The 23,911-nt window shown below is 45.5% G+C and overlaps 1 protein-coding gene across 1 annotated transcript; it reads left to right on the forward strand.

Moving 5' to 3' along the window:
• Window positions 1–2,290: 2,290 nt before the first annotated feature.
• Window positions 2,291–23,234, forward strand: LANCL2 (LanC like glutathione S-transferase 2). The gene is made up of 9 exons (XM_081080202.1): window positions 2,291–3,301; window positions 6,841–6,958; window positions 12,420–12,627; window positions 13,438–13,585; window positions 14,610–14,756; window positions 15,382–15,564; window positions 15,875–16,051; window positions 18,485–18,557; window positions 20,669–23,234. Exons 1-9 carry the CDS (start codon window positions 3,101–3,103, stop codon window positions 20,752–20,754), a joined length of 1,341 nt encoding a protein of 446 aa, XP_080936328.1. The 5' UTR covers window positions 2,291–3,100; the 3' UTR covers window positions 20,755–23,234.
• Window positions 23,235–23,911: the final 677 nt, after the last annotated feature.

Raw genomic sequence — 23,911 nt, forward strand, 5'->3', positions numbered from 1 at the left:
CACACCTCTTAGGGTCTGCACCCTACCCGGGATTCCCATGCATTTCCCTCTCTACCACTATCTCCAGCTTAGCCCACAGTTTCTCACCTCTATTAGGAGAGTGTCTCTTTGTTGCAAATTACCACTGCTCAAAAATCCTAACTCGGCGGAGTCCTCCCTCACAAAAAATGCCTGCAGGCCCCAGCTTTCTTTGAGAGAGGTGCATGTTGAATGGTCCATGTTGAATTTTGAGTTCAGAACCTTTCTGTTATTGAGAGGTTCATGTCTTCTCAGCTCATCGGAACACTTTAGTGTATTTAGGCCTCTGGTTTCTCATGTGTTTCAAGGAAAATGAGACATAGTAGTGCTCCCAAAACAGAATAAACTTAGGCGACAATTAGACCATGACCTCTGTGGTATTTCCTTCATCTACTAACTTTGGCTTCACTTTTTCTTTTCATAGTTTCTTCAAGTGTAAAGTTAGGTTGTTTATCTGAGATCTTTTTTACCTTATTGTAGGCATGTATCACTATGAGCTTCCCCCTTAGAAACTCTTTTGCTGCCTCCCCTAAGTTTTGGTATTTTTCCATTTCATTTGTCTCAAGCTATTTGTATGTCTTTTTTATTTCTTCTTTGACCCCCTAATGTGTAGCCAATGTAAATCCTTTCCAAAAACAACTTCCATCTTTCTTCCCCAAACTTATGGTAAAAAAGAGCCCCATCAGCTCCAGGAGGATGGACAGGCTCGCCTTTTCCCCCTTGCCCTGCAGGATTTGGTCCTTTTTCTGGCTAGTATTTAGCCCAATAAACTCTTCCTTTCACAAAAGCTTTCAGCCCTGGAGGTTTTTTCTTTAACACACCTATTGCAGGTGAACATCAGTAGTTAAGATCGAATTTCCTAGTACATGGTGAAGGCATGAATATTGGGGAACAGTGAGAAAATTTCCCTCACTAAGGGTGGAAGATGGACCCAGGAACGGGAATGAAGCAGGAAAGTAGGGTGGGCCCTCACAGATGTCCCCCTAACAGGCATCTTGTTATCAGTTCTGTTTCCTTAACTCTGAGGATATTATGCTGAGTGGCTCCTTTACCATTATTTTCTCCTACACTATTAATTTCCCATGGCCATCGTCTCAGTAAGGGGTGTTTTACTTGTACAGCCTTATGCAGTTGGGGGAGACAGTAAGACAGGCGGTAGTGGGAAGCCAGGCCTAGGGGGCAGGATTGATTGTGGGGACAGAGTCCCAGAGAGCAGTTTCCAGGCCCTCGGCCTCACGTGGAAAGGTGCTCACTTGGGTAGTAAATAACTATCAACTGTTGGATGGCCATCAGCTGTGGCTAGTTGGCCATCAGCTGTAACCAGTGAGCCACTGGCCACTAATACAACTGCCGTGGCTAAGCTAGCAAGCACAGATTGCGATTACAGAGAGGCATGGATTACAATTAGCACTGGGGATTGCAGTTAGGAATTCGGGTTGGTTGGCAGGCAGAGAAGTGGACAGCGGATTGCGGATCATGTGGATCCTACTTCCTGAGTCTCGTCTGGCGGCCAGAGACTGGGGTGCAGGAAGACCCCTTGTTGGGTTACTGGTGGATGTTTGCTTCCTGTGTCTCCAACCAGTGAGACTATAGTGATCTGACTCCCCTATTTATGGTTATGGGTGTTCCTTTTTGGCCTCACCATGTCTTGTGTTCTTATGTGGGGAGCGGGACCAGAGACCCCGCATGACACCCTGCGTGACACTGATCCTTTCCCGGGCTTGGTACTGTTTTCCTACCATGTCACATTTTATATTAACGTATTCTTTGCTTGATGTCAGCAAGCATTCATATTACATTATGCTGTAATCCTTACCTTTCTCACCCACTAATTTGGAATCCCAAGGGCAGAAACTATCTTTTTAATCTCTATTTTGTCAGCACGTAGTACCATATGGCATTCAATCAAGGTTTAAATGGGAAAAAAACCTGAAATAAAATATTTTCAAGGAGAAATCATTACATCTACTTGGTTCCAGATAATTAAAGAAACAAAAACAAAGAGAACTGATACAGACTGTTAAGTTAGTCGTATTGTTAATACAAATGCAGAGATATATTTGCTTGTGTCCTATTACACGTTATCTTCCTAGGCAATTAATACTGGAGGGATCTTTTGGGTCAATTAAATATTTAGATGATTTAGTATGGTTTTATTTTATGTCTCGTTACCAAAGATATGTTTATTCAAAACAAAGGGACAGAAAATAAAACAGGAGAAAAAAAGTCTGTGGCTCCTCCTCCAGACACCCCCCTCACCCCGCCCAACGGAGATGAATAGGAGGGGCTGTTTCCCCTCCCCGGGGAGAAATTACCCTTGCGGGGCTTTTAGGCTGTTTAGAAATTCTTTTCTTTATAAGATATTTTTCCTTAATATCAAACAGAGCTGCTGCTATTCCTGTGGCTGGAACACCGGGGGCCGAGGACATCCGCGGCATCGCTGGGCTGGTGAAAATGCGGATTGATGATGGCGCGTCCGGGGACGCGCTTTCCCCGGACTGCGAAACGCAGACACCTTGAATGACAGCGAAGTCTCCTCTACAGGTTTGCCCTGCAGGGACGTGCCCGGCGCAGTCGTCCGTTCTTCTCCAGAAAACCGTGGAAGGGGCTCAGCCGCCGGAGAGGAGCCGCGCGCGGCCATCCCGGGAGCGCTTCCAGACCCGGGGCTCCGGCCTTGCCGTGCGCGCTCTGCGGGCCGTGGGTCCCCGTCCCCGCGGGGTCGCAGGCTGTAGCGGGCGGCGAAGGCCGTGCAGATGGCCGTGGGCCGGCCCTGAGCCGCCGAGCGCTCCCCGCGCAGCCCGCGCCCCCGGGGCTGGGCTGCCCAGGCGGCGTCGGCCGGGCGGCCGGGCGGGCACCACGTGGAGCGCAGCAGCTGCAGCCTGATGTGCCAGCCGCCCACGGCCGGGCCCGCCTCGCCGAGAGGCTCCTGCCCGCTCCGAAGCGCCGCTCGTGCCCCCAGCTCCTAAAGGGAGCCCTCGGCCTGCGCTGGGCGCTGCTCCGGAGCAAACGCCTGGGCAGGTTTGTCCCCGCCCGCACGCCGTGCCACGCGGCCCCAGAGGTGGGGACAGGGCGCGCGGCGGCGATGGGCGAGACCATGTCTAAGAGACTCAAGTTGCATCTGGGCGGAGAGGCAGAGATGGAGGAGCGGGCGTTCACCAATCCCTTCCCGGACTACGAGGCCGCCGCCTCCATGGTGGCCGCCGGCGCGGCCGAGGAGACGGGCTGTGAGCGCCCCCCGCCCCCTGCCGACGAGGTCGGCCTCCCTTTTCACCACGATGGGAAGGTGAGTCGGAGGCCCGCTGGGGCCGGGCCCGGGCCGCCGCAGGTGGGGGAGCGCGGGCGGTGGTAGCGTCCACCGGTCCCGCCCAGCGGCGCGCTGGCGTCACCCGCTCGCCCCGCGCCGCGCCGGGGTCCCGGGAGGCGTCCCCGCCCCAGGGGCCCGGGAGCCCGTGTGTGTGTGCGGCCCCTCCTGTGGTTCCCGGAGCGGGCCGTCCCGGCCGGGACCACCGGGAACGGCTGTAAACTCCTGCCGCGTTGGCCCCTTTCCTCCTCGCACCACTTGCCTTTTAAACACACGTTCTGTGTCTGGGCCTTGGGAAGTGACTGTCAGGGCTCTGGTGGCGGCGGACGTGCAGATGAGATTACTATCGGGCCTTGGAGCACACTCCCACGTCCAGAGCTGCAAAACACCCGCTGGGAACCCGTTCCTAGTTCTCCAGAGGCCCATGCTGTCAAGCCGGGCCCCTGGCCCAGTGCCCTTGGAAAAACAAAAAAGCACTGTTCCTAAACAGTAGTGTCGTCTTGATTGCTCTTGTCTGTATGCCCAGGACTTGGAGATGGGGTGTCTGAAGAAAAGCTGACTTGGTAGGGGAAAAGTGGTGTTGACCTAAACAAAGAGGTAAACCGAGGCAAGCTCAAAAAGTTGAGTTTGAGTAAAGCAGAGGAGTTGCCTTTTGGGACATGCAAATTGCAATGCAAAAGCTACATGCAAATCCGAATAGACAAAGGGAGGGTCAGCCTTTGGGGGTGGGGTTAGGAGGAAATTGGGAAGCATTGTTTTGAACAAAGATTCCTTGGAGGAGAACAAGAGTTGGAGGTTGTGGTTTCTCACTGGCTGCCAGGGCGGTTAGTGCAGTTGCTGGGGCAGGGAGGGATCACCCTGTTTTTCAAAAGTGGGAGATGAAATTCCAATATGAAAAATGTTCTCCCATGTTAAAATAATTCTTCCTTTTTCCTGTTGATTATGCAGGCTGCAGTGAATGGTACATGGGCTAGCCCTTTCCTTTCATGGCTTCCTGGCTCCATTTTGAATAAGGTTTCCGGTATTGATTTTTACAGTGAAAATAAAGAAAGACATGAACATCAGCAATAACTGTTTTCATGTTTACTGATTAGGTTATTGTCGTGCCACTGCACTCAGGGTTCTGAGTCCCACTTTCCCTCCCTGGTTCACCATCTATTTTGTATTCCAGAAGGTATAAATTTGACAAGTACAGAAGGCAATTTTGAAAGAGCCATTGGTCTGAATATAGAATCTCAGACAAGTGACTTCTCTAAACCTGTCTGTTCTTACATGTGATTAAAACTGGATAACAGTTCCTCACTCACAAAGGTTGTTAGTGACTGAATTAGATTATGTAAATTGCCTGGCAAAGTTCCTTATGTGGTACCTAGTAGGACGCCAGTAAATGTCAGCCTCTTTATTCCCCTTGAAAATTCAAGTCTTAGTGTTTAGAATTCACAGGTCAATATTGGTTTTTCTCTAGATTTCTTCTGTAGTCACATATGTTATATTTGTCTTAGTGTTCAAATTTTTTATAATAAAAATAAGTCTCTGGCAAGCATTAAAAAACCCCATTATTCATACTTATCAGTTGCTACCGCAATACCAGCCAGAGAGTAAAGAAGCTGCTGCAATGTTTAGTGAAAGATGAGTGAGGCAAACTCCTGACCACAATTTGGGTCCATGAGAACAATCGAGAGATGGGAGCAGTTGAGTTTCATGTTCTACCTCATAGGAGATAAACACCCGTTCTGTAATTACATATTTTTCTTTAAACACCTTTGTATCTGGTAAATGTGATTTTGACCTCAACTGTATACCAAACTGACTTATATAATAGAAAATCAAAGCAAAAATAACTGATTTGGCTTGTGATATCTCTATGCAGTTAGGCAGTTAAAATTGGGGTGGGGATCCACGCCAGGGGTTGTGATTATATACTAAAGGAAAGTGGAAATGCAAATTGTGGTGTTCTTGAAGATAAAAATGAGAGCACATTAAAGGGAGAAAGGGATTTTGTGATTTTGAAAGGTGGAAAGAATGCTTCTGAGTAATAGGAAAATCGTGAGATAAAATGAATATAAATTGAGTTCCACTGTCTTCTGTACAGATACTTTATGATTGGCTGATTATTGCGTTTTTAATTCTTAAAATAAATAAATTAAGAATGTAATTTAGAGAATATCAAGGTTTGCATTTGTTTGGATAGACATGAAGATTCGTGAGATTGAGGGTGTCATGGGTTGAAGTGTGTCTCCCAAAACGCTATGTTCCATCCTAGCTACGGAAACTTCAACAAGTGACCTTATTTCCATATAAGGAAATGTAATCAGTTAGGATAAGGTTTTTTTTTAAAAGGAGAAAGAGGTAACTGTCTCCCTTTCCCTTCTGAGAGTGTCACTGGAAATACCATACTCTAAGTCATTGGAATGTAAATGAATCTTTCTGTGAAAAAGATAAGTCTGTTTGTCTTGCTTCTAGGGCCACATCTCCTTTGAAATGTAAACAGATACCTCCAGGGTTAAGGAAACCTCTCTGGAGTTCTCACAACTTAAACAATTGTAACTTAATGCCTAAGGTGTGCTTTTGGTCCAGAACCCCAAGTTCCAGTAAGATGTGCCCTGAAAGCCCTACATGTGCCGTAACACGAAAATGTTTTCTCTAGGGTCCCACAGAGGGACGTTTCATTCTGATAATGAGTCAGTCCTGAGGAAGGCCTGTAACAGCCACACTTTGTCTATAACTAAGAACAACTACAAAATACGCAATAGCAAAAAACAAAGTGCAGACTTAAAGGAAGAAATAGGCAATAGGTGATTTCACAATCATGATCAGGAATTTGAAGACACCTCAGCATTTGATATAGTAACTAGATTTCTCAAAAATCATCAAAGGCAGAGAAATCCGAGCAATGTTTAAGAACATTGCCTAATTTCCCTTGGAAAGACTACCATCAGTGAATAAGAATACCTGTTTCCTTAGCACTAAGCAGCACTAGTACATAGTATTTTAATTTGTTTATTATTTATTAATCTGATGTGCAAAGCGTGGTACTTGACTTGCATTTCATCAGTTGCTAAGTGATTGTTTTCACATATGCTTGTCACTTGATTTTTTTCCTTTTTTGAGGTACATTGATAATTTTAGGTGTATTTCTGTATTGTTGTGGTCTTTTCATGTGATGTTTTATATTACAAATATTTTCTCCTGGTCATTAACATTAAAACCATCTTTCTTATGCTCTTTAACTTATAGATGTTACAATGTTTGTGTGGTCAAATCCACCATTTTTTCTGGTTTTTTCCTTTGGTTTCTGCAGCTTATTTTTTGTGATCCTACTTAAGATTTCTAGTCTATATGGGGCGTTATCTCATTTAGAAATGTACGTTGTAAGACTCTGCAACCAAGGAAGCATTGAAATGGGCCGAGTAATGTAATTTCTGTTATGTTCTTACAACTAAGACTGTTAGTTAAAGTATTTATTACAACATTGTCCTATTCTTGTGCAATTTAAATTTATATCTTCTTTCGGTTCTCAGATCATTCCTAATTTCACAAGGCGTATCCAGACCAAAATCAAAGACCTTCTCCAGCAGATGGAGGAAGGGCTAAAGACAGCCGACCCACATGATTGCTCGGCTTACACTGGGTGGACAGGTGAGATGTGGGGTTTACGTCATCGCTGTGGTTTATTCTCGGATTCTGATGTGTAAGACTTGGGTTGGAAATTTTCTTTTCTTTTAAAATGGTCAAGTTTTATACCCCTTAAGTGAAGTTTGGAACTGTCTTCATTGATGACATGCTTTGGAATTTTATTTCTAAAGCAATTCGTCCTGCCTGAAGTTTGACCTTTAATATATAGTTTGTCATATTTTTATTTTTGTGACAGTATTTGACCTAACATATCGCTGTCTATGAAAATATGTAATAAGAGCAAACTTGCCCTAGGGTCAGTTTTCTTTTTGTTGTTGTTTGCTTTTGTTGCTTTGATCTTTTTGATAATTTGTAGTTGTGTGATTTCTCTGGTATGTTATTTATAACTATTTATTCCTTGTACTCATTTATAAACACATAAAGGTTTTCATTTTTATTTTAATGATAATTAAATAAGCAAGCAGTAATACGCTTTACATCAAACAACTTAATTTTAAAATTAGCTTTCCTTAACTACTCTTTACATTCTTCTTACTATTTTACCACGTAGCCAGAACACTATAATACCGTATTTCCCTGAAAATAAGACCAGGTCTTATTAATTTTTGCTCCAAAAGACGCATTAGGGCTAATTTTCAGGGAATGTCTTATTTTTTTCATGCACAACAATCTGCATTTATTCATTTATTCATGTACAAGAATCTACATTTATTCAAACACAGTCATGTCATCATCTTCTGGAACATCATCATAACTCTCCAAACCCCGAATTCCGGCTTGAATTTCTTGCAACTCCATTTCCTGTAGAACCACTGGCCCCAATCTCTCATGTCCAGCAATAGAGCTCTCCTTAAATGAGCACTTTCTGTCCATGCAGCCTGCTCGTGGTGCATTGGCAACACAGCTCTCAGTGATTTTATCCCATGAATTCTTCACCAAAGTCACGACCTCTTGCAGGCCAGGCTTCACAAAGTTTCCAAGCTGATTTCTCTCCATTCTATTTTCAATGTAGTGATTGATTTCCATGTGCAAATGGTCCTTCAATAACTTGTTTATTAAAATATCAAGAGTCTGGAGACAGGCAGTCATTCCTGCAGGAATCGTTATTTGATCTATTCGTCTCTCTGCAAGGAATTTCTTCATGTCTTTAGCGCGGTGAGTGCTGTCTGAATCCCAGACTAGCAGACCTCTTTGACCACCACGCAAAACAAGTGGCAGCATTAAATCGACCCACTTCCTTATAACTGCTTGTGTGCACCAGGCTTTTTCGATTTCAAGAACATAAATGCCTGAGACATATTCAACCTTATCACCCTTAGTGATGATTAGAGGTGGGGCTTTCTTTCCATCCAGAGGAATTGCTAAAATACAGTAACACGTGCACTCTCGTACCCAGTGGAGGGAATGTAGATTGACGAGGCACCCCTCTGATTGATTGTCATTTGAGATCCTCGGCACATAAACAATGAAATTTCATCCATAGCAATCATGTTGGAGAGCTGGTATTCAGAAAAATCGATGCCATCGACAAAGGACTTGAAAGCAAGTGCACGTTTAATAACTTCAGTATCTTCCAGCTTGAACAGTGTTGTCGGCCTTAGAGACAGTTCATATCGCTGAAGGAAACCATCCAGCCAGTGTTGCGATGCTTTGAATTCTTCTGGGGATATTTCTAACTGTGGTGCCATTGCAAGGGCAAATGATTGAATATCAGCCCTGCACACAACCAAAGCCTTTACTCTCCTGTCAGCAATCCATTCCCAGATGATGTCTTCCAGCTCAGGAAATAATGGTGCTGACCTGATCCACACTTGCGCTTCTTAGCATTTCCCTCGTCCACCTGTTAACTGAGGTTATCGTACTCAGCTCTCCATTTTCAAACCATTCGGAGATCCAACTTCTTCTCTTTGCAGAAAGCCGTAAGATTCTTGCCCCGGGAGTCCTCCACGATTCCTTTCTTGTACTCGACGGAATAGCTCTTTATTTTTGCACTCATCTTGTCTGGTGGTCAAAATATTATTCCCTTTAAATCTACCATTAAATCAAGTGTTAATTGAAGATTTAACGAGACAGGAGTGGCAACAAAAATGATGACAGTTAAGAATGATGGTCCACACAAAAGCAACAAAAAATTGCAGGCACCAAAATTCAGAAAACGTTTCTTTATTTCACACGAGTGCATTAAGTATGTCCGTTACAACACAACCTATTGAATTATAAAGATTCATATTAGACATAACCACGTCCGTTCATTATCAAGTACGCATGTTATTCATGCGTTGTGTCTGTACTCTGATTGGTCATTCGGCAATAAGTCTCAAGTTCATCTGTTTACCTACGCATTTACCTCTCGTCCAAAGGTGCCTGCTTGGGTATTTACAAATAATTATAATTTATATTATCATTTAAGTATTAATGTCAATAATAATATTTATTTATATTTACTTATATATTAATATTATTATTTTATAATTCAGTATGTCCGTCATGTGTTGCAACGGACGTACTAAATGCTTCCGGCCGACTGACGATCTTAACTGGAGCTTATTCTTGGGGTAGGACTTGTATTACGAGCATCCTGAAAAATCATTAGGGCTTATTTTCCAGTTAGGTCTTATTTGGGGGAAAATACGATAGCTATTTAGGGAATATAAGAGAAATAAAAACAGATCTTGTTCTGAGGCATTAGGCTGCAGTATGACAATTGCTAATGACAGTTTACATACAAACTTTTTTCTTGCTACATTTTTATAGTTTAATCAAAGAACAGCATAGACACAAGTATACTTGTTAGAGTCACCATGAAGTCACACCTGGTTTTGCAACACAACCAAATGTTATGGCCCTAATCTTTATTTGTGTTTATATTTATATTCATTTTGGTGATGCTTTATTTACTATTGCCTCTTATGAATATAACATTTTCATAGTGACATTAGAAGTAAAAATTTCCAAACTTTTAAACTCAGACATGGAGTTAGTTCACTTACAGAGCCAATGAAATTTATCCTAAATGTAAAATTAGATAATTTTGGCTACCTTGAAATAAAATACAAAGAATAAGGATATTTTGAAAGGAAAAATAACATAGTTATTAGTAGCATCGGTTTCCCTAAAAAAGTCTTTTACTTAAAGCATTTCTTCTTATTGTTGCAAAAAGTGTTTTAACTCTATTATTGTTAGGTCTCAGACTCATCCAGAGAGCTTTCTAATAAGTGGAGACTATCAGCCTCCACCCCAGAACGATTCCAAGAATCAGTGTGGTTGTTTTTTTAATCCATATTTGTTGTCATCTTTTGGAATCACTGATAGAGCCATCATGGAGGTAACTGGTTAGAATGGCCTCTAGGGCTTTGGGGTTCACGCTGTGGTGTGGAATCAACTTAAACCAGTCCTCCCTATCTTTCTCCTAAAACTGTACAAGATGAGAAGAATGGATGAAACACCCACAAGTAATCTCTTTAGCAAAATTGTAAGTAGAGAATACACACAAAGCAGAAATAAAGGAACTCAGAGATGAGATGGCAAGCCAACAAAATGATGTGAAGTAAGAATTGACAGAACTAAGAAAAGAAATTGAAAGAAAAGACATAATCATTTCGGAAATGAAGCCCAAACTACAAGGAACTGAAGAAAGAACTGACACCACAGAAAGCGCAGCAATACCATTAAAAAGAAAATAAATAAATAAATAAATAAATAAATAAATAAATAAATAAGTAAATTGAAGGGACACTTGCAGTTTCTGGTCTGGCATGTAAGGAGTTCAGAAGTCATCACTCTGTCTTAACCTGTAAAAAGCTGAAGAAACTGAAAAATCAACAACTCTTTTTAGATTCCTCAGAATAGTGAGGTCACAGGGCAGACAGCGACATGAAAAATAGGAGAGAGAGGAAGACTGAGGAAATCACTACTTCCTGGTGCACAGAACCACGAGGAGACAGCTCTGTGGGAACCCAGCTGTAACAGGCGTTGCCGGAGGCTCAGTGAAGACCAACAGGGGAGTTAAACCCAGGGGGCCCCAGGTATAGGCAGACTTCCACACCTTTGTGAGCTTAACGCCAGGAGTGCCCTTGGTGCCTCGGTGTAAACAAGGGAGAAAAAATCCCCTCAGCTTCCGGCAGGGTGGGGGAAAAGGAGCCATTTTGAAATATGCTGGATCATTTCTGTTCTTTTTAACAAAGCTAGCCCTCAGGAGAAACTATTTTACCAGACCGTAACCTACTGGAATTTTCTGAGCCTAGCCTACCTGGGGGAAGGTAAACCTTACTGCCACACGCACCCACTTCTTTCTCGCCCCTCTCAGAATACAGAGGTGACCGAGGGGCAAGAAGAGGCTGGGCGCATAGCAGCCAGGGCTCAGGACTCAGCAAGGGGCACAGGTCCTACTAACCGCTTCACAGACCATCAGGGGGCATGCCCATGAGTTTGGCTCAACATCTTTAAAGAAATGGATAATGACAAAAGAAAGACCTCTCAAAAACGTCTTAAGAATTAATTTGAAAGGGAAGTAGGATACCCTGGATAAGAGAATTGAAGAAAGAAGAAGGTACCTGTTTAGAGAAATTTTTAAATCAAAATGAAAAAATAGTAAAAGTGAGAGTAGGATATTAGACAAAGAACAGAATATTAGAGACCTTCAATTCAAGCATTAAGAGTCTTGTTTGGTCTTTTCACCATCGTATAATTTCTTTCAATTTTCCTACAATATACTTTATTAAGTATGTATGTATTCATATTCATTTTTTACTAGATCTCATATTGACTTCTTGAACCCAGGAATAGCATGCGTCTTTTAGAAGCCACATAGGTCATCCTACATAGAGTTTCAGCAAAAGCCCTCTCTGTAGGTCACTTGAATATGGTATCTGGATCTGTTCTTTAAAGTAGGAAGGTTGGGTCGGTGATAAACTGTATCTTCTGTGTTCGTTACCTTACTATGCACCGTGTGTCTATTCCATCATTGGTGAGTTGACTCACTGATTGGTTGGTCATTTCAGTGGGTTGGTTGCTAAAGAAAATTGAAAAATTGTAAGAAGTAGAAGAATTGGAAAGAAGAGGGTGTAAAATTCCAAAAATGTAATCATCTAATTTGGAGTAAGACAGGAGAAAATGATTATATGTGAAGTAAAAAGAAAAGGACCTAAGTTAGCTCAAGATGCAAAGGAGAATGAATGAAACTTGAAAAGGAATCGAGGTAATGAGTGGAAAGTCTGTCTTAGTCTGGGAGGCACTGAATTGCTGTGTCGGAACAAGTAGCACGGTAACATATTTCGACTTGTTTTAAGTTGTTTTCTACCCTGAGTTCTCTTTTTTTGTTTTTTTAACTTTTAAAAAATGTATTGTGTAATTTCTTTGATGTTGCCCTCCAGAAATGTAGGTTTTATATAGGTTGTTCACGTAACCATAAAATCATGTCCTGAAGGTAATAATGGCTTTTCTTTGGGGTGGGGGTTTCTTCCAGGCATAGCCCTGTTGTACCTGCAGTTGTACAGGGTCACAGGTGACCAGACCTACCTGCTCCGATCCCTGGATTACGTAAAGAGGACACTTCGGAATCTGAATGGCCGCAGGGTCACTTTCCTCTGCGGAGATGCTGGGCCGCTCGCCGTGGGAGCTGTGGTTTATCATAAACTCAAAAGCGACTGTGAGTCCCAGGAATGCATCACAAAGTGAGTTTTTAAAATTACAAGTGTTTCCTCCAAATTCTGAGTTGAAGACCTTGCTGTAGAAAGACAGTCAAAAAGGAAATCTTTTCATTAATTTACTGTGGCAAACAGGTCTCTCCGAGAGGTGTAGAGCTGTGTATGCTAATCTTGAGAGCATAGTGGTGGGGTCGTATGCTCCCTTCTATCCAAGCTTGTGTTTGCCTTAATTTGGGGAGGGAGAATAAACATGTTTCTCTGTGTTACTTTAGTCATGTTTGTGAAGTAATTTTTCATTGCCTTCAATGCTTAAAAATAGCTTATATGCCTTAGACTCACTGTAATAACTAAGTCATCTTTAAGTTTGATTGTTCTGGAACAGTTAGACTCTGTACATGTTGGTTCACCTTCTTTTCTGAGGAAATAGAAATCGGGGCTCCCTCCTGTGGTCCAGTGGAGTGCCTGGCACGTGCTCGTCTGTTAATGTTTGTTGAAAAATGGAATAAGCCAATTCCCAAACACTGGCTACATTTTAGTGCCATTTTCACTTTGATTTTGAATCACTTTCATCTATTCTGGATTTCAAAATTGAGTATCTTCTCTTACATGGTTTAGAATAGATGTAAGGTAGAAATTTTGAACACAAACGTGTTGTTATTTCGATGTCTAAGAGAGAAATTAGTGACGTGCAGAAGGTTTTGTTCTCTGGAGGTTTTTTGTTTTGTATTTTTAAAATCAGTTTTAAATGGAAAATAAATAACAGGTAATCCCTATAATAATGAGGAGGAAGAGGTATTGTAGAAACTGTATGAGCAAACAGTTTTTCTTGTCGGGCAGACTTCTGCAGCTCCAGAGAACGGTTGTCTGCCGGGATTCAGAGCTTCCGGACGAGCTGCTCTACGGTCGGGCAGGCTATCTGTATGCCTTACTCTACCTGAACACGGAGATCGGCCCGGGCACCGTGTGTGAGGCAGCCATTCAGGAGGTACCATCGCTGCGGGCACCCTCTCACCCTCCCACTGGCACCTGTCAGCATAGGGTTACGGTCGTGGCCGGACGCTGCTTCTGGGTCAGAGTGATTTCTTAAAGCAGCTCATACAATTAGTAAATAGCTCCTGTTTTGCCTTTCTAGGATTTTTTCTTTTTAATCTGTACTCCTCTTAGGCCTGTATCAATCCAGCTATTTTTACTAGAGTCAAACAACAGTAGCTTCACAAAGATAGGATTTTTCTCTTTCATGAACTGTCTGAACTGATAGGCAGTCCTGAGACTCTGGGTGGGGACCGGTTCTTCTGTCTTGTTCCACCATATTCTGGGGCCTGGCCTTACCTGCGTGACCAAAACCAGTGGAGCACGCCCCACGCACGCACCCACCAGGGGACATGAGAAAGAGAAGACACGCGGCTTCCTCTTAAGGCCGAGAACTGGAAGTTGCCCGCCACCCTGCTGCTCACGTCCCACTTCCACGACTTAGTCACATGACTACGTGCAGCTGTCTGGAGCTCACACTGGGAGCACAGTTACCAAAAGTGTGAAGGGAGAAAGGATACGAGGAGACAGTGTCCGTGCCGGCCATTACAGATCTGCCGTCCTTGTTCTGATCTAACCAAAGTCCTGCACACCACAACAAGCCTCACAGGTGGAGCCAACGCCTCCAGCTCCTCCTGGAGGATTGCCAGGCTTCGGGGAACATACTGCGGCCACAAAGCAACTAAGTAGTCCAGGATGGTTTTTATAGGAGGCTTTCTAGATTCTAGAAACTGTTCATACAAAGAACTTTGGATTTCGTGGTTTGACTTCTTAGTATCTTTTTCTACTCTGAAATTGTCTTCTGCTTTTCCTTTGCCTGTATTTACTATTTATAACATAAAGATAACAGTGTTGGTGACTAACTGCTCAAAGATTTTTTAGATTATCTATCTATCTAAAGACATGTTAGCATCACTGACACTAAAACAGGATACGTGTAAGCTTTCAGCCTCACACGGTCCCATTGCCTGTCTGTGTAGGTCGTCAGTGCCATTCTTGAGTCAGGCAAGGCTCTGTCGAGGGAGGAAAGGAAGGCTGAGCGCTGTCCCCTGTTGTACCAGTGGCACAGGAAGCAGTACGTCGGCGCAGCCCACGGCATGGCGGGAATCTTCTACGTGCTAATGCAGGTACATAAGGATGCTGTCAGTACCGGCGCCGCGGCCATACTGTAAGACCAAACAGGAAGAGGGAACTACACCTCAGTGCAAAGCATGCAGGCTGACGTGCAGTAAGGATTCCGCCTCGAATCACAGATGCTTCAGCTCTGCCTCATGGGTCCTGAGCAGAGAACCCGACCGAGGGCACGTTCTGTGTGCGGCCTTGTGCTGAATTAGGGGCCTGCTGCCCACACTTGCCCTCTGCCACGTGCTCCTGCTGAGAGGATAGTTCCTGTTTGCACAAGGGAGAACCTTCTCCCCCAGGGTGTCTACTCATGCACCGAATCAAAAGCAAACCAGATCGTTTTATTCCCAGGTAGATTTTATCATTCTCTGCTGAGACAGTAGAGTTTAAAATCTATTTGGGGAAGCTGGATTTACTTTAAATACTGTGAACACTAATGATGTGGAAAAATCTTTTTCCACTTTCATTTTCTGAAGTATACATTATTTATGTAAATTCTTTATTTTTGTGTATTTCATAGGACATGCATTTTTAAGATTTATCATTGCCAATATGTACAGAAAGAGAATAAAAATATGTTTGTGAATGTAAAAAAAAAAAAACAAATGTTTTATTTTTATTTGTTTAAAGCCAGCAGCAAAAGTGGACCAAGAAACCTTGACAGAAATGGTGAAACCCAGCGTGGATTACGTACGCCACAGGAGATTCCGATCAGGGAATTACCCGTCCTCCTTAAGCAACGAAACGGATCGACTGGTACACTGGTGCCACGGCGCGCCGGGCGTCATCCACATGCTGACGCAGGCTTACAAGGTCAGTTCCCTTGTCGGGGGCCAGTGTGCCAAGGCCGGCTGTCACCACCGGCTTGCAGCTTCACTCGGGGAGCCATTTCGGTTCTATAGACTTAAGTTTTAGAATTCCTTTTGCAGAACCAGAGCTAGGAGAGGGCAAGGGGGGGAGCCAGGGAGGGTGAGATCGGAAGGTGCTGTCGTCTGGCGTCGCCGGTGGTGGTGCCATTTCAGGTTTCCTCGTGTCATGCGGTTTTCTAAGCAGAAAGGGGAGATGTTTTGCTAACTCTTCACTGAAAACATCTTGTTAACACTGCTCCGTGTCCACTGCGCAGGTGTTTAAGGAGGAAAAGTACCTGAAAGATGCCATGGAGTGCAGCGACGTGATCTGGCAGCGGGGTCTGCTCCGGAAGGGCTATGGGGTCTGCCACGGGACGGCCGGGAATGGCTACTCTTTCCTGTCCCTTTACCACCTCACGCAGGATAAGAAGTACCTCTACCGAGCTTGCAAGGTAAGGACGTCTCTACCCACACAGCTTCCGAGCTCTCCAGAGCAGGCACAAGGTCCAGAAGTACAGCTCCGCCCTCCTTTTAACCTGTTTCTCCCACCTCTGCAATTTCGCCTGTTTCTTCCAGCCAGAGCCTTGCCCTGGCCCTCCCCCACTGCACCCCTCCCCCGCTCACAGAGCTCCTGCGCCCCGTCCCTCGCCTGCTTCCCCACCTCTTCTCAGCCCACTTTCTAGCCCCCACTCGCCACACTCCAGTTGTGCTGCCCCATCTCTGCATGGACTGCAGCATGCCACGTGCCCCTGTGGGCATTTTATTAGCTGTTTCTTCCATCAGGAGTGTTTTTGCCCCGAAACTCCCGTGGCTACTCCCTGTCATTGTAGTGTCCCTAGAGGGGCTCTGAGACCTCCCTCTGTCTTGCTGCCGGCTTCTCTAGTGTGTGGTAGCATAGAATACAAGCTTCCTGACCTCACTCGTTCAGGTCACCACCTATACCGCTGCCCCGATCAGAGGCCGGCATTCGGCACAATCAGACTCGGACAATGTTTGTTGTTTTTTCATTACTGTACACATTTCACAGGATGTAGTTGGACAGTCACAGAAGAAAGACTAGAAGGAAACACAGCGCAATGTTTACAATCACCCTGATAGATGGACGCCTTATAGGCGACTCATCTTTATATTTTTAGGACGGTGAACATGTTGCTATTATGAAGCCTTTTCTCAACCCAGATAGAATGGACGCCGGCCGTGGTGCCCCCTGCAAAGTGCACACAGGCCTGTCGTGGGGCCCACACTCGTAGGGAAGCATGCAGCGTGTCGTGGGGCCACCGAGGGCAGGCACCTTACCCCCGGAGGTCAGGAAGTGACGTCCAGGCTGGTACGGAAAGGATAGCGTTAAAATAAGCAAAGGGGATGGGAGATGTTAGTGGGAGAGGGACCTGCCTGTACGAAGGCCTGCGCTGTGAGGCCCCCAGCAGGACAGTGACGTTCGTGTGGCTGGAGCAGATCGGTGAGGGCAGCTCGGACTGGTGAGAACTGCCGTCGGGGACGGTTCAGTAAATGTGGGGAATCGGGAAAGGCTTTACGGAGGGTGAGACATAGCTAGGTTTTAAGATGCAGAGACTTCCAGGTGGACCAGGAAGGGGTTCCTTGAGGAGGTGGGCACCTTCCTGATGGGGGAATAGCTCCTGCATGGAAGCCCAGAGGACCCCTCTGTGTGGGAGGCGCAGGTGAAGGTGAAGTCAGGTGAGCAAAGACCAGAGAAGTTGCTCCTTCTCTAGTCTGTAGCTCTCAACCTGGTCACACTGTAGGGCCACTGGGGGCTTTAAAGGAAGGCTGGACCCCACCCCCGTCTGCATGTCCAAGCTCCTGGTGGTTGTCACATCCGCCAGTGAGCGCTGCCCTGAAGGTGGGGCTTCACGGGGTTTGTCATCGTGCTGACTCCTCTCAGGAAGCTTGCTGTGGTCAGGGCAAAGGGTGAGCTCAAGGCTGGCTTTCCCCACACTGTTCTTTCTTAATTAACGTAAGAAATTTTGAGTTATACACAAGGCTCCGGCTGTAATGATCAAGAGGAGAGATTCAGAAGCACTTAGGATGTTGCACGCACAAAATTTAGCAGGTTATCTAAGGTAGAGAAGATGCAGTGATCAGAGTGTCTCCCTGTTGTCTGACTAAGGACGCCAGATGGCTGTACATCAAACAGCTGGAAGGGCGAGCAGATGTGGAGGGTGGAAAGCAGAGTGAGTTTTATTTCATATGTGCTTAATTTGATATTCCTTGTGTTTATTCCTTACAATTCCTTATATGTAAATGACAAAAAATATTAAGTTAGCTTAAGCCAAAAGGAAATGTATTGTAATGCTATAAAACCCATGGAGGAGGTTTCAGAAGGAAGGGTCAGGGTACTCAGAAGCTGGGAGCAAGGGATGACCAGTTTCAGAGACTAAGGAAGCAGTCAGGCGGCGGGGCTCCCGGCGGTGCAGTCACAGGGCGCCGTGGGGAGACCATGAGAGTGGCAGGGGGCCAGGCGGAAGCGGGGTTCCAGCCGATGCCAGAGAATAAAGCCGGGGGGCCAGCGGCTGGTTCCGAAAGCGGTTTCAGAGCCAGGGTTTTTGACAGATTTTGGTAGATTTATTTCAGGAATTACCACCGGGAGGGGAAGGACGCAGGTGCCTAGAAAAGACAGGTTGTTGTTAGTTTTCTGTTTCAATCTTCCCTCCAACCCTTCTCAGTAGACACCACCTTACAGCTGAGAAAAGAGAGAAAAGAGGCTAAGAAGAAGTGGCCCTGGGGTCCAGCCCAGAGCCCACGCGGCTAGTCTGTCTGGCCCAGGAGCTCCTCCTTTTGATTCTTGGTGAATTCATCGCAGTATCTTATTGGTTGTCTTTCCACCCGGTGAAATCCCCGCTCTTAAAAGGAAATACATCTCTTCTTAGTTTGCAGAGTGGTGTCTAGAATATGGAGCCCATGGGTGCCGCATTCCCGACAGACCCTACTCTCTCTTTGAAGGTAAGGGGGAGGGGGACCTGTGAGTGTCTGGGTGCGTGCTTCTGGCCCATCTCTGTGTGGACTGACACAGGACCTTTATCTTCCTTGAGTAATAAACTCCACAGCTTCCAAATAACAATGAACAGAGCAGTTTATCGCTGACACTGCCACTGAGTCTCTTTACCGTGCCGACTTTGTGCTCCTGCGTCTTCCAAGTATCTTTAGGTCTTTTATGATGTGTGGATGCAGACAGAACATGGACTGTTTTCTGCGTGGTAAGCGGAGGGGTAATGAGTTTCCTCCTCTGCATTTCCTCTGGAGTCATGTATATACAATAACAGTCTATCCACAGGAAACTTGGTTAGTTATTTAAATATATTTAAGTTATGTAAAGATGAAGAATCATTAATATCCATAATTAAAAGCATTCCTAATTAGAAATGTTAGTAGTTGGAAAGAGTAATAAGAGACTAGCGAAGAAATTTCGGAAAAGCGAGCAGTGACAGAGCTGCAGACGCTGTGTGTAGACGGCAACCCAGGAAACCCAGTGGGATCTTGCAGAGACACTCAGCGGCTCTTTGTAGGTAGCTCGTGTGTATGTGTAATAACTGGATAATTTGCAACATCAGCCACAGAAATCAAAGAGCCAAGGTCAATGGTATTAGGATACATTGATGATGACTTTTAATAACTTTAGAGCCACATCTATTCTAAGTCCAAAATAAACTTCAGAGGGAATAAGTGGTTGAATATTTTTTTAAAAATCAAACACTAGGTGGGTGTTGAATTTTGTCAGATGCTTTTTCTGCATCTTGTGATAAGATCATATGATTTCTTTTTTCTTCTTTAGCCTATTAATATTGTGGATTTTTAATCTGCATAGATTTTCAAATCTTAGTCAGTCTTGTGTGTCTGGACTAAACCTCACTTGGTCATGGTATACAGTTGTTGTTTTTTTAATTGCAGAATTGTATTTGCTAATATTTTGTTGAGGATTTCGCATCTATACTAGTAAAGTGTATTTCTGGACTTGGCGGAACCGTCCATGTCCAAGGTGTACGGCCCAGCCCACCACACAGGAACCAGGGTCTGCTCGAGGCCCCCACAGGGCTTAGGGCGTCACTGGCTATCGCTCACAGATTGGCGGCCTTTGGAGAAGCTTCTGGAACACTTTCTTCAAACAAAAACTTTAAGGAAGTTTTTCCCAGCCCAAGGGCAGGAAAACAGCTCCTGGCACATACAAAACATAAACGATTCACAAAATTACTGAAGGAAAAAGCCAGACAATAGGCTACATACGTACTGTGTGATTCCATTCATGTGACGTCCTGAAACAGGCCATCTGAAACAGTCCACGGTAGACTGGCAGGTAGACTGGAGAGGGACACGGGGACTTCCTGGGCAAGTGATGAAAATAGGCCACATCTCAATACGGGTTTGGTTTACACAGGTGTACGCGGTGGTCAGAACCCTACTAAGACTTGTGGGTTTTGTCGTATGTAAATGTTACATCAAAAGAAAAACTCTATAAACAAAAACCCAGGAGGGGAAGGATAGTTTTGGTTGAAGGGGGGCCTGGAGGCTGGAGCGCGGGGAGCCCTCCTCACCCCACCCCCCAGAAAGAAGCTCCCGCATCTCCGCTTAGAACCTGCTGCTCCGTTACTGCACTGATCTGGGGTGGGGTTTTGACCAAAGCAAGTCAAGTTCATTTTCAAATGACGTTCTTAGGACCTAAAGAACATATAAAATGCACCTTTTTGTTTGGAATAAAACTATACAGGCTCTGAGAGAGGAAGCTTTATATGTTGAAAGATGACAGCCGCACCACCCATAACTTTTAGTAGTGATTCTGTGAGATCATCTTAAAGTTTCAAGATACTAATATAAAAGCCAGAAACCAATTTTTAAAAATAAGATAGTGAAGAAAAGTGGTATCCTTACCTGCTGGGTTGTAATGTAAGGATTTCTTTCTTTCTGTCTGTCTCTCGTTTCTTTCTTTCATCATTTTTGAAGTCCTCGGCTTCTTTCCCCACATCCTTACAGCTCCTGATAAAGGAAGTGATCAAAGGTCACTTTGTTTCAGACTTTTCCCTCACGCCCTTTCATAAAAGAATCCCCATCTTACGTTACAGGCATGGCCGGTGCGATTCACTTTCTCTCCGACATCCTCGTACCAGAGACATCGCGGTTTCCAGCGTTTGAACTTGGCTCTTCGTAGATGGATAAAAAGGTGCAAAAAGACTGAGAGACCCATTTGGACCAAAAGTCACCAGATTGCTTAGTGCCTAACGAAGAACCAACTGTGAATCCAGAATCCAGAAAGAGGAAAAGGAGAAGCGGCACTTCACAGCCCCTTGTGTTGCAGACCCTCAAGTTCAAGTTAGTGCATGAGTGACAGAAACCATCTCATTGGCGTTTTGTGACAGTGTTCCCCTCACTGGTGTGAAATATGGATTCTTCACGTCGTTCTCTGTAGTGTCTGCATGTTTCTTGGTGTGCGTTGTTTGTAAGTTGTTCTAAGTGGAAAGCCCTGTGTCCACGAGCTCGAGCTGACTCTGCAGGGGCCCGGCGGCCACTTCTCTGTGAACAAGGTTCTAAGTGTTGACACACAGGCAGTAGGTAGGCAGTGGTGTCACCAGTTATCAGAAAGATTCTTGGGGCGGCGGGGCGGGTGGGGGGGATATCCCAGTGGTAATCCTTTCTCTGCATTCCTGTGCATACATTTCAGATGAGCATGAGGGAAAGACCACTCCAAAAACTGAAAAGAAACCCACCAGATAAGAGGGTGTTGGCTGCCACGGTTGGAGGGCTGAGCCTCCCCACCAGGCAGGTGTTTTGTGTGTTTTGTGGTGACCTTCGTGTTTTTAAGAAGCCCAGAGGGGTGCATTGCAGCTCTCCTGGGGCTCCCCGCCCTCAGCAGAGATGTCAGGCACTTTGTGTGACCTTCCAGAGGCGGCTCCCTGCTAGTTAGTGTCCTGGGGAGGGGACTTCACGATGCCAGGGACAGCTTGCAAGGGGAGCCTTTTCGTGGCCCTGTCCCAAATCAAGTAGCCGTGGCTGAGCACTGGCAGTTCTAGATTCAACACATATCAGCGTTACAACTCACTGTTCTGCATTCAGAGGGTAAACTTCCAGAAGGCTGAGAAGCAGAAAGAGTCACCTGTCCCTAAATCCCTGCAATGAAACTTAGTTCAAAACTCTGCAAGTTATCACAGTATAAGTTTGGGATTCACAGTTCTTATATTTTGTCGACTTATTTGGGTGATAAAATCTCACATTGGATGAAATGTATGAAGCGTAAAAGTACTAGTCTTCATTCATACATACAGGAAACATAATGTGACTAAGAAAATTAGGGTAGTACCTGTCTGACTTCTTTTATTTTAAAAGTGGGCATTCATTTGGCTTAGTGTACCCTTGATAATTCCATCGCGCAGATTTCAGTTTGTCGAGCGTTTTCTCGTCATGGGACGACTAGTCCAGGACCTCCTAGTACTTCTCACCTTGTAAACTGAGGCGTGGGGCATACGAGACGGGCTAGGTCTCTCGATAGTCCGGTTCTCATCCAGAAGGGGGTCTAAACAGGTGTCAGCCCCACTTTCCACTCCTTTCTTAAAGGAGATCCATGAAGGAGACACGTCTGCGTGCACACGCCTTGCTTACGCTGCTGCTGAGCCCCCCTGGGGCAGACACCCCCACACATGACCTTCAGTCTCTACAATGATGCCTCGTGAGTCTTCACTGCAGACACCCTTGTTTCTGAGTCATGCCTGTTTTCTTTCAAGGAGGCTGATGACTTCCATGGGTATAAATCCTCATGGTTGTGTCTCAGCCCACGTCCTGGGTCTGCCCAGGTGCTCCTCCGGGATCCTAGTACCCCCTTTATTACCTGAAGGCGGGACGTGCTGTCGTGAATGAGCTGAGGGGACTGTCTGGCAGGAGAGCCCACCTGATGTCACAACTCAACCAAACAGCACTGAGCCCGTCCTCCCCACGCACCTCGCCCATACCACACACAGGGGTCCTGCCCGCCTCGTCCACGGAGCCCTCAAGGCTTCAGCTGAAAGCTTTGCCCAAGCCATCTCCTTCCTCGGGAAGGCAGGGAGCCAGCCAGGAACCACCCTGAGGCACCCCGAACACAGCCTGTCAGCAGGAGGGGGGCAGCTCAGGGAAACCCAGGTTCTGGCCAGAAACAGTGATACTTACCTGGGTAGCTCACCATGTGTGGAAAATACTTGTTGGCCTTGTTTCTGACTGACACGCTGAGGGAAAGATAAGATATTTCTGGGATAAATGGAGATTTACTTCCCAAGTTGTTTTTAAAGCTGGGGTTGACCCCTTGCTACTTACCCACTAGATGTTAGCAGATTTGCCGCTCTGTGAGCTCACACTGTCCCACTCACTGCCAGCATGTGACATGGGCTGCCACGTACCACACTCCCAGCTCTCGGCCCCTGGAAGCAGAGGAGAAATGGCACGGACGTTGAAGGACACAGGACTTCAAGTCAGTTCAGTAATTCTACATTCAGATCTCAGAACAGCTCACATGAGTTCTCGGATTTCTCAATGTCCTCCAAAATGTGTCTAAAATTTAAAATCGTATGCACAATACCATTTTAAAATTGGAAAGAAAGTGGATGTCCAGCAAAAGCCTGTGGGGTCCTTTGGTTTTATTAGTAAAGAATTTTGTGGTGACGACTTGTGGGGTCTTCATTTGTTCTCACCTGTCTGCGTGTGACAGCAGCAGGGATGAGGGGCCCTGGTCACCATTCTGAAGCCTCCATGCGTCACTCCCGTCGTACCAGGGACCCGGCGGAGCGAGGCTGAGCCTCTCCACGCGCGTTCCTTAGTCCCTCTGCAGCCTGGGCATCATGGGAGGGGCAGCACTTGTTGAGCTTGCACGGTGACTGTCCTTGACACTCACTAGCGTCCCTCCCAATGACCACATGCGGAGGTGGGCATTGGTGTTCTCACTGCTTCACAGATGAGAAAGCTGGGGGCCTTGACCAGGGCCACAGGGGCACAGTGAGAAGGAGGGGCCGTCAGGGCTCAGACCCAGACGGTTCTCGCCAGTCAGCACACGTTTAACTCGCACTCAGTACCTCTTCCTACGTGCCCGATATGAAGGTAAGACACTGACATCTGGGAGAGTCCGGGCTGTTTCAGATGCTTCTGGTGAGAGAAAGACTAAGAACTGACCAACAGATTCAGCAGCGCAGGGGTCACTGGTGAATTTGTCAGCAGTACAGACAACGCTTGAAAGGGGTTTTGTTGCAAAAGAGGAAAGAAATGGGGCCATCATTGGCGAGAGAAACAGGATCAGGAAAAAACTTCTAAGTTCAGAAAAAGAACAGCCTGTCCATGGGCGTGATCCA

Source organism: Rhinolophus hipposideros, assembly GCF_964194185.1.
Source record: "Rhinolophus hipposideros genome assembly, chromosome: 18".
Taxonomy (NCBI): domain Eukaryota; kingdom Metazoa; phylum Chordata; class Mammalia; order Chiroptera; family Rhinolophidae; genus Rhinolophus; species Rhinolophus hipposideros.